The sequence below is a fragment of the Galendromus occidentalis genome, unplaced genomic scaffold, assembly GCF_000255335.2.
Source record: "Galendromus occidentalis unplaced genomic scaffold, Mocc_1.1 scf7180000077511, whole genome shotgun sequence".
Lineage (NCBI taxonomy): Eukaryota > Metazoa > Arthropoda > Arachnida > Mesostigmata > Phytoseiidae > Galendromus > Galendromus occidentalis.
Window position 1 is genome coordinate 988497 of NW_003805499.1, and position 9266 is coordinate 997762.

Here is a 9266-nt window from a genome sequence, read left to right on the forward strand (position 1 = left end):
TGCCTGCGTTACCCACGAGCCATGAGGCCATGGATTGCTTTCGATCGAGACGACGATCACCTATCCGGTCCCGGGCGCGGCCGGTCGCACTGAGCGAGCTCTGAAAGACCCGCAGAGATGCAGACCTGCAGCTCTGTAAGACGAACTGTCGGAGGAAGTTGCATTAGTGTATTGGCAACTAAACTATACAGGGTGGGGCATTCGAGGCTTGTCGTGCCGTCATCGGCAACGCTAGAGGGTTAGGTGCCAACCAGCCGAAACTTGATGCCGGAACCCAACAAGCAAAACTCCGGCGAGCCGAGAGTCGTTTACCCGCAAACCAAGAAGCCAAAATCAAACAACTCGGAAGTCGTTCACCAGAAGGCCGGGTAACCGCCCTGAGTTTGACGAAGATCCGCTACGGTCTCAACGGTGCTGAAAGTTCGCGTTCCCTCTCACGGGATCTTGGGACAGCCCTTCCTCGGACCAGCCGGTCAAGCCATCGCGAGGGATCTGGGGTCGTTCCCGCTGCGATAAAAAATTGATATTGTACTTGGGACGAGTTCTGAATATATAATTTCTATACAATGCGATATTTTTGTATGGAGCGCTCTCAACATCGGAGTCGCTATTCTCCGTAGCGACATCGCACTACGACGCCCTGTATTGCCGTTCCGAAGCAGTACTAGAATGGATTCTAATAGACACCAAGAAACTGCAAAGTACCTCTACAATTGTTGCCAAGTGTCGACAAGCCGATTGTGAACTACGTTTCGACCGTGATAATCGCCCAGAAGAGATCGCCGGGGAAGTTGGATTTCGAGTAGGCGCTTACAGGATCGAATTCCAATTTGGTTTGGTACCATTGAAGTTGCTCGAGCTTGGAACCCGCTCCGGATAGAGTTTGCCCTAGATGTGCATAGATGAACCTGCGGAAAGCTTCCTTCCAAGATTGACCGCTCAGGCGCCCGAGGTTTCCTGATGGAGCCGCTGAGGTATTTCGAGTTGGGAACCCCTAGTTCTAAGGAGGAAAAAGCGCTGGTACGGGGAACAAAGCATGTAGCTTGGACTCAGCAGTCATTTTTATTGATTCGAGTTTAATTAAGAAGACCTTAGCATATAAATACAACAGATAATATCGGAAGTGATGTTCCGCTTCGGCTTGGCCTGTATGAATTTCACTCTGAATCTTGTTCAGATGTGGCTCAGATTCGTTCCACTTCCGTTTTTTTTTCGGACACGACATTCGTTCAGCACCGATTCAACTGGGATAAAGTCTGTAAGAAGCGAGAAGCTGGACGCTCAACATGATTATGTGTGTTCAGAGGCCACGACGCCGTACCTCGGTTTTGCGTGCCTTTCTCTTCCGCATGAAGAAAATGAAAAACAGTCGGTAATGCGACATGCCAGCCTCTGTTTTCGTTGCAGTGCAACGCGGGAGTTTCCTTCCAACTTTACTGCGGAAGTTGTGGATCATCCTGCTCTGGCATGACGTAAGAGATGTCGTCCCATGGATGTCGGTATAAACCCTGTTTGAGTCTCTTCTGATCCAAGTAGTGTCCGATGAAGCCGATGGTCCTCCCGAGAACGAAGAGACCGTTCAGAGCACCCATATCGATGTATTCTTGTGCTTCTTCTCTTGTGAAGGCACCCGACGAACGCAGGAGATCCACAACGGCGACACCGATAAGTCCGTCGACATTCAAAATGAGATTGGGTTTTTTGCTCGTGGTGATTTTCTCGACTTCGAGCGCAAAATCAAGAACTGGAGTGGTAGAGAAATGCTGTTTAACGAAGTCTTTGAGAATCTTGACCCTCATATCGGGATTGTTGATGGACTTGACACGATGACCGATGCCCATGATGAGTTCGCCTTTCTTCCTCATCTGGTTGACGAAGTCCATCGGAATAAGACCCGAATCGTAAGCACCCGAGAATTGTCTCGCGGCCGCATCCAGAGCTCCACCGAAACGATCTCCGATCGTCAGAAGACCCGATGTCAGAGACGAAATGAGATCTTTCCCAGCCCGGGCACAAACGATGGTGTTGTGAGCCCCCGACACCGCGGGTCCGTGGTCCGCAGTGACCATCAGAACCATTTCGAGGAATTTGCACGCGTAGCTCGGCAGACGTCTCTGGAACCACAAAAGACTGAGGACTCCGCCGAGACCAAGATCCTCCTCCATCACCTTCGTAATAGGAATGCCGGCGTAGACGAGTTCTTGTCCACGTTCATCACAGATTGAAGTCATGAAGGATGCGGGTTTGCGGATCAGGCCCAGCTCCCTGGCCCAGTTGTAATCCATGGGAACGGTCGGCGGAGGCACTTCAGGCTTGACGACCACGATACCCTCGGCCACAAGTTGACTGAACACATTTTTGATTGTATCACCAAGATCGTCGAAAGTTTTCGGCACGAAGGCTCCTGCTTCCTTGAGAGCCAAGTTTTTCACAACAGCGGTCTCTCGCTGCGAATTGGCACAAGCTCCAGCGTGACCAAACTGAACTTCGGATGAGAACATTCCGGCACAGGTGCCGATGCACCTGCAAAGAGACCCGCTCCGTTGAGTACTCGAGGAGTCGAGGTATGATGGTTTGAACGGATGATGATGGTAAGATACCGCTACGAACATACGCACCATGCAACAAGGGGTTTGGTGATTCTCCTCTCCTTGATGGCTTGGCAGACATCGTATTCCTCAATGCCACCAACTTCGCCGAGCAGGACGATCATCTTGACTTCGGGATCGCTCTCATACCTCATGATGTGATCCATGAACGTAGTTCCTGTGAACAGGACACTCAAAATTAGATCATACCCATTCGGTAACTCGAGTCGAGGGTGTGAGAAGATTCGACATCCAGAATATGAATAGACTGGGGAGCCACACTCACCCGGATATCTGTCACCTCCGATGGCTACGCCCTCGTAGACTCCGTCCGTATTCCTGGACACTATGTTATTCAACTCGTTCGACATGCCTCCAGACCGAGACACGTAAGCTACGCTGCCCGGCCTGTACAACTTCGACGCCAAGATGTTGTCCATCATGCCGCCGGTGTTTCCAATTTTGAAACAGCCAGGTTTGATTCCACCGACCGTGGCAGGACCGATGATATTGACTCCTGAGAAAGTCGTGAAATCATGAATCGCTACTCTGATAAGATAGTCCGGAAAGTTTTTCGGAAAATCCCCCACCCATGCGGCCCTTCTCGGTCAGATGGTCAACTCACCTCGCTGCTTCGCTGCTTTGTTGATTTTTCTGGTGATGTTCTCTGGTATACCTTCGGCGATGATGGCAATCGTCCTTATCTGGGGACAGTTGATGGCTTCGTCTGTGGACTCCTTAGCAGATCGCAGCGAGGCGAAGTTTATGAGGCAGTCGGCGTCGGTGTGTTTCTTTATGGCATCCGAAATACTCTTGTACACGGGAATGAGGATCTCTTTGTGTCCCCAGTAGAACTTGAGCCGATGATAACCGACGAATGGATACACCTAGAGCGGGAACATCATGAATTGGAATAATTTCCCGTGGGAAGCAGGGAACGTCGATGATCTTGCCGATTTCCGGTTAAATGAGGGAGTCCGAACTCACCATTGCCACAACAGACGGCTCTTTCCGGGAGCAAACGAAGTCGAAGTCAAGCATTCCTTGTACGGCTTTTGTCTGCATTCCCCAGATGATTGCCCTGCTCCTGTTTGTGAACCACGGTGTCGCGGGTCCACTGGGAGGTTGACTATCTACCGGAGATGAGACAACCGAGGGAGCGGTCGATCCCTAATGTGAAAGGAAAAGAAAGAATTCAGTCCAAGTTGAACTGTACTGTATACTCCCCGACATGCAACCTCCCCTTGGTTCGCAACGCGCAGGCTATCATGCTTTCCGCATCCTCTCGAGTGTTCTCGAGCGAATTCTCAGGCATCCATGCCCCCCTTCGCCAAGTTGTACTCTTCTCAATCGAGAGACAGAAAGATCCTCTTTATCCTCTGACAGACCGCTGATCTACATGCCCGAAATCGACGAGAGAAGTGTTAGACTTATGAGTGAATCTCACTCAGTGAGAGGGACGAGAGGGAAAACGGTTAATAAATTAGGTAGCTTCAACGGTCACTCTTCGAGCTGTACCGATCTGAGTTTTTGCAGAACTACGTATTCCTCCCGTAACGGGTCCATCATCTGCAATCGATTCACGGTTCGTACGATCTCTAGATACCCCAATCTCTGAATTACGAGGCTTCACAATGGTCTCTGCTATTTCCTGCCTCTAGGTGCCTCTGTTCTTGATTTTTTTCACTGCGAGGAAGCGCCTACGTAATCCCGAGAATTCGGAGCGACGATCGTCGCTCTCTCTTCGCACCGACAGCTGCAAGAGCAGGTCCCCTACGGGGGAAAAAGTAATCTACCTTCGATACGCCGGAGGCGAGCAGGAAGTTCGCTGTTGTCTGGGAATTTTCCACAGGTGCCGAAATGTCCCTCTTGCCCATCGCCATGGCAACGATTGCAGTCATGTGAGTCTCAGGACCAAATACGTGAACTGGAATTCCAAGCGTTTGTCCGGTCTCTTTCATGACTCGGAGTCCTTCTTGATAATTGGGTCCCGCCCTTCGCACAAAAATCGAAACCCCGTGCTCAACCAATCGCTCGCGGAACTCCTGTAGCGCCTTCACAATGCCTGCGAACGGGTAAAGAATCCTTATAGCGACTCCTGCCGGGATGCGCGACAACTTTCTTTCGCAGATAAGACCCCCGGAAATGCGGAGCTCTTGCGATGATATTCGAGGCATTCTGTCTGTCGAGAGTCAAACCTTTGAAAGTGGCCGCCACATTCGTGAAGTTCGCAATGCCTCCACCGATGATGAGAACTTTCCCCTTGGGATGATAATGAGCGCACAACAATCCGAGTATGGTTTTAGCGTATTCATAAGTCTGGTTTTCGTTTGGAGCTCCGGAATACTCTCCATAGTTAGCTAGTTCATCGGCACCACCGAGTTCGCACACGGTGTCAGAATAGATGACCGAAGCGCCACCGCCAGCCGCCATTGTCCATATACGACCTGGAAAACGCCACGAAGCGAGTTCAGCTTCTACGAGCTCTCTCTTGCAATGTTCACGCAAGAATTTATTTCTAGAGATCCTCTGACTCCGTACAGCGGCAACAGGGAGCCGTGTCTGCCAAATTACCTTTCGGATTAAGCACGGTCAACTTGAGCGAAGCACCACTCTTGGAATCCAGCTCGTGTATGTAAGCTTCTTCCGAGGTGGCATCTCTTCCGAAAGGGGGCGGGAAATCCACGTCACCCCATCGAGCTTTGCAGAGATATTCGGCGGTCGCATCCAGCTTTGCCGCCAAGTCCAGAATATGAACTTTTCCCTTGGTGATCACTGTCGAGGGAAAACGCTTGAGCCTCACTCCTTTCTTTACATTGGTAATAATACCAATGTATTAATAGCTATTACCCCGACTTTTCCTATTTTGCACAGCGGGATCAGTTCGAAATTCGAGTCCCGGGGAATTATGATCGGCCCCGCTCCCTCCGATAGTCGAGGCGTCAGCGTGAAATCCGATACGGTTCCCGCAGCGCATGCCGTGACTATCGAATGACGTGAGCTCTAGCGTCTCCTGCACGCATGCGCGGCGTCGATACGTACCCAATGGATTGATCTCAAGGTAGGTGAAGTAGAGTCTGACGTAGAAGGAGTAGAGCTTCTGGATGAATTCTAAGAGTAATTTCTGTTTATCCCCGGTGAGATCGAATAGAAGATGTTTCAGAATATTTTCTCTGACATCCGGTGCTTCTTCCTCCAGAAACACCGGAATTTCGAGCTTATGCGCTTTCGCGTCCACATCGCCGACATCAACGCCACCTGTGAATGGAAAATACTTTCGCTGCCGAATTTCCGGAATCCATGGGATACGCTCCGTCGACCCGACCGATCCGTCGGATGATTCCGTAAGCGAATAAAATATTATATTATTGAAGACGATCCGAATGCGCGAGGTCGGAAGTCTTCACGAGGAGAGGAATGTTTTGATCCTCGGTTTTTCCTCTCTTCCAACGCACGCTCCGTTGGACGCGCTGCGCAAGGTCTTCGTCGACAAGTTGCTTGTGCCTCGCCGAAATCAGTGCCTCGCCGAAGATAGCAATATCCGCGGGAATCTCACCTTGCTTGTGGAACAGAATGACGTCACAATCTCTGGTTGAGTAAATGCACACGTAGGCTTCTTCATCGTCTGCATGCGGCAGGAATGGCTCAATGATGAAGTTCTTCAGTCTGCCTTCGGCTCTTTCGATCTTAATCGGTTTGTTGATTCGATCACCGATCCACTCCTTGACGGACTTCGAGTTCCCTTTCACGTGGATGAGGCCGAGCTTGCCTCTTCGCTTGATCAACTGATCGGGCTTCACGACCAGCGGCTGCGAATGGAGGAGCGATCATGAATCGAGCGTATTCTCAGGCGGAAACGAGAATTTCTTATGTATGTATGCGTGTGCTTCAATTCCAGACGGACGAGCAGGGAAGCGGTCGCATTTTGCTCGGACGGCCAGAAAAGGATCTCAGTAGATCTAGAGGGCTTTTGCGAGTCATCGGATTCGATGCCATGCTCATGCTGAATACAGGGAACTGCGTCGATGCGGGAAAAACCTCAAGCTCGAAATTACCTCGCTCTGGATCCATGAGTTGTTCGATTCGACCTCGTTCCACTTGCTCAGATCGGTGACAGTGGCAAACTTGCAAGGCGCCGCTAAAGCGCAATCCAAGTGCTGATTTAACAATCGCTTGCCTGTTGCCTCGCTGATGGCTTTTGCAGACATTCTGAGGGAGAAAACGCTATGCGTAAGATAGGATGGAAAAAATTGAAAATCACGAAGAAAAACATCCGAGCTCCCACAACTGCTCAGTGTTTTTCGGCCAAGCGACGCAGCGTATATATCTAAGCTTGGGTCGTAGCGGTCATCGATGATCCGACGCCGGGGGAAGAAGCCGAGCTTAGCGACGACCGTCGGCAAGAAAACATCGCCGATCGAGCGGTCATTCAACTTGGCTCAGTCAGTCGTTCCCACTCCGGACGCAGAAGAGACGTCGTCGGCGCTCTTCTGCGGAATCTACTTCCAAGGCATAATTGTCAGTCGGTCGACCCGATTCCGCTCCGGATTTCTCGAAGTTTCAACCACCAGACACATCCGCTGCCTTAGTGTGTTTTGCCAACGGTGGTCAGCGATGTCTACTGCTGCTGTTGACGCTCTCAGTCGACCGCGATCGGTATTGGAACGGTCTCACAACTTATCAGGCCATGTATACCACGATTGAAGTCTAATCTCATCGAGATTACAGCATCAAGGACGCACGATGTGAAGAGAGACGGTCATCTTCAAAAATCTGCCGGCCTTGGCTCCAGTCATGGGCACATCCTCGAACGATATGGTGCCATAATTACGGAGAATCAGTCGCGAGAGCGAAACTTGCCAGCTCAATGCCTAGGCGCAGACGGTAGGTCTTGGACAGAGGATCCTTGGACTTCCCGGGAAGAAGAAGGAAAACACGTTTCTCTTCGATGCCGAAAGCTGGTACAGGCGACGAGCCTTGTCGGAGGGGGAAAACTTAAGTTGAGCGGATAATGATAATTCATTCGAGGACCTATTCAAGGATTTTCCTCGTCACTCCTCCACGGGCGCAGAGCCAACCGAAAACAACTGTTCACTCTGTCAAATGACTCGGCGATTCGTTTATCCTCCGACGCGCCGACCCAATCCATTTCCCCGAGCGCTCCGAATCGGGTATGCCTATCGATTTCTCTAAACGAAACGGAAACGTTTTCCGGCAATCAATAGGCATCCGGTGTGATCTGACTTTTCCGATGAGTTTCCACTTTGCAAATTGCAGGATCTGGGCTTCAAGAAAAAATGGGGATCAGGATCAGATGATCAGCTGTTGCCGCTCCTGCCGCGGGATGAAGCCGATCACCGAGACGGTTCTCTGCCGTCCGCCCTGGGCGTAGCCGTTGCTTAGAGCGAGAAAAAAAGATCTCGTCTTAAATGCTCCGTCGTATAGTGTCGGGCTTCACTACTTGAACGGTTTCGCGTATCACTGAGGGTTGGTGCAGCGTTTTCAAAGGGAGGAACGCTCGCGAGGGGATCCTCGACCCTCCGGAGGGATTCGAATTCTCGGAACGCTTTTCTGGCGGGAAGTCACAATCGGTTTCGCGGCTTACTAATTTTCTGAGTTGAGTCTTGCAGTAATTTTCGGCTACTCAACCGTCCAGCAGCTTCGACTTTCGTTAGAGAATGACAGCTGAGTTCAGCAGAGGGTCTCCACGGGATGGTACGAATTCAACAAGTGAGGCAATCGCGGGAAACTTCTCAACATCTTTTAGCCCCGACGCAATCTCATCTTCGCGGTAATCGTGATCTCTCGGTCAGGGAACGGTGCGACCGTGTCAAAACATGAAAATAGACACTACAGTACCGTGCTGTGGGACTACAACGGCGTCAGATGTTTACACGGCCGCTCTTCATTTTTCCACGTCTGGTCGAGGAAGCGGCTCCACGTCATACGAGAGAGATGGATTTTGGAGCATTCCGAAAACTTTCCGTCTGATTGTTCCGATTAGTCGACCGCACATGTTGGACACAGGACAGTATTCCTGACATGAGCGCTCCCGCTCCGCAGACATCACTTGCTGCGCTGTCGGAGTTCGGGTCGATTCGGTGCCCGCGTTGACGGCTAGGCCGTCCGAAACCGACTATTATCTTGCATGAAGTCAGAGGCCCGTGGCTGAACCTTGAAATATGACCTGAGGGCCTATCAATGGCCGCAGCGCGGATGACTAGATGACCACGCAAGCCGGGACACTCTGCGTCTTGTTTCTATTGAGCTCACCTGAGGCGTCGGATTCTTGCAAAGAAGGAGCGAGATGAGCGCTTGCGGGATCGACGGCAGTTCTGTCCAAGATTATAGAGCTGCCTCAGGCGGCTCACGAACACCACCGCAGCACAGGTACAACCAGACAGCAGCGAATTGCCGACAACACAGAAAACATACACGCACACTCACTCGCTCACCATCCGCTCTCACCACAACAGTGAGAGGGTGAGAACAACATCAGTGGGGAGAGACCACGGATGCGTAAAAAGTGGGGACTCGCCGCGCGGCAACTTTCGAACACCACATGCGGAATCGTCGGTCAATATTGAGTCACGGACCTTCTTGACCGACTTGAGAGAACCCATGGCCTCGAAGTAATTCTGACTCAATCGATCCGCAAATAGACCACCGGTCCGCTAT

The 9266-nt window shown here is 51.2% G+C and overlaps 1 protein-coding gene across 1 annotated transcript; it reads right to left on the reverse strand.

The window, feature by feature from the left end:
- Window positions 1-1027: 1027 nt before the first annotated feature.
- ATPCL (ATP-citrate synthase) lies at window positions 1028-8993 on the reverse strand. The gene is made up of 13 exons (XM_018640896.1): window positions 8862-8993; window positions 6644-6797; window positions 6145-6397; window positions 5631-5846; window positions 5163-5363; window positions 4787-5035; window positions 4385-4653; window positions 4107-4157; window positions 3576-3758; window positions 3214-3475; window positions 2875-3105; window positions 2619-2766; window positions 1028-2523 (listed from the first exon to the last, which is right to left on the reverse strand). Exons 2-13 carry the CDS (start codon window positions 6794-6796, stop codon window positions 1434-1436), a joined length of 3306 nt encoding a protein of 1101 aa, XP_018496412.1. The 5' UTR covers window position 6797; window positions 8862-8993; the 3' UTR covers window positions 1028-1433.
- Between the last annotated feature and the right edge of the window lie 273 nt (window positions 8994-9266).

Bases quoted from the DNA above. Each gene is read 5' to 3' on its own strand.
- ATPCL (XM_018640896.1), bottom strand. From the start codon at position 6,796: ATGTCTGCAAAAGCCATCAGCGAGGCAACAGGCAAGCGATTGTTAAAT. The intron at 3,759-4,106 runs GTACAGCTCGAA...CTTTCACATTAG, and splicing joins TTCTGCAAAAACTCAGATCG to GGATCGACCGCTCCCTCGGT. The intron at 2,524-2,618 runs GTGCGTATGTTC...GTCTCTTTGCAG, and splicing joins ACCAAACCCCTTGTTGCATG to GTGCATCGGCACCTGTGCCG.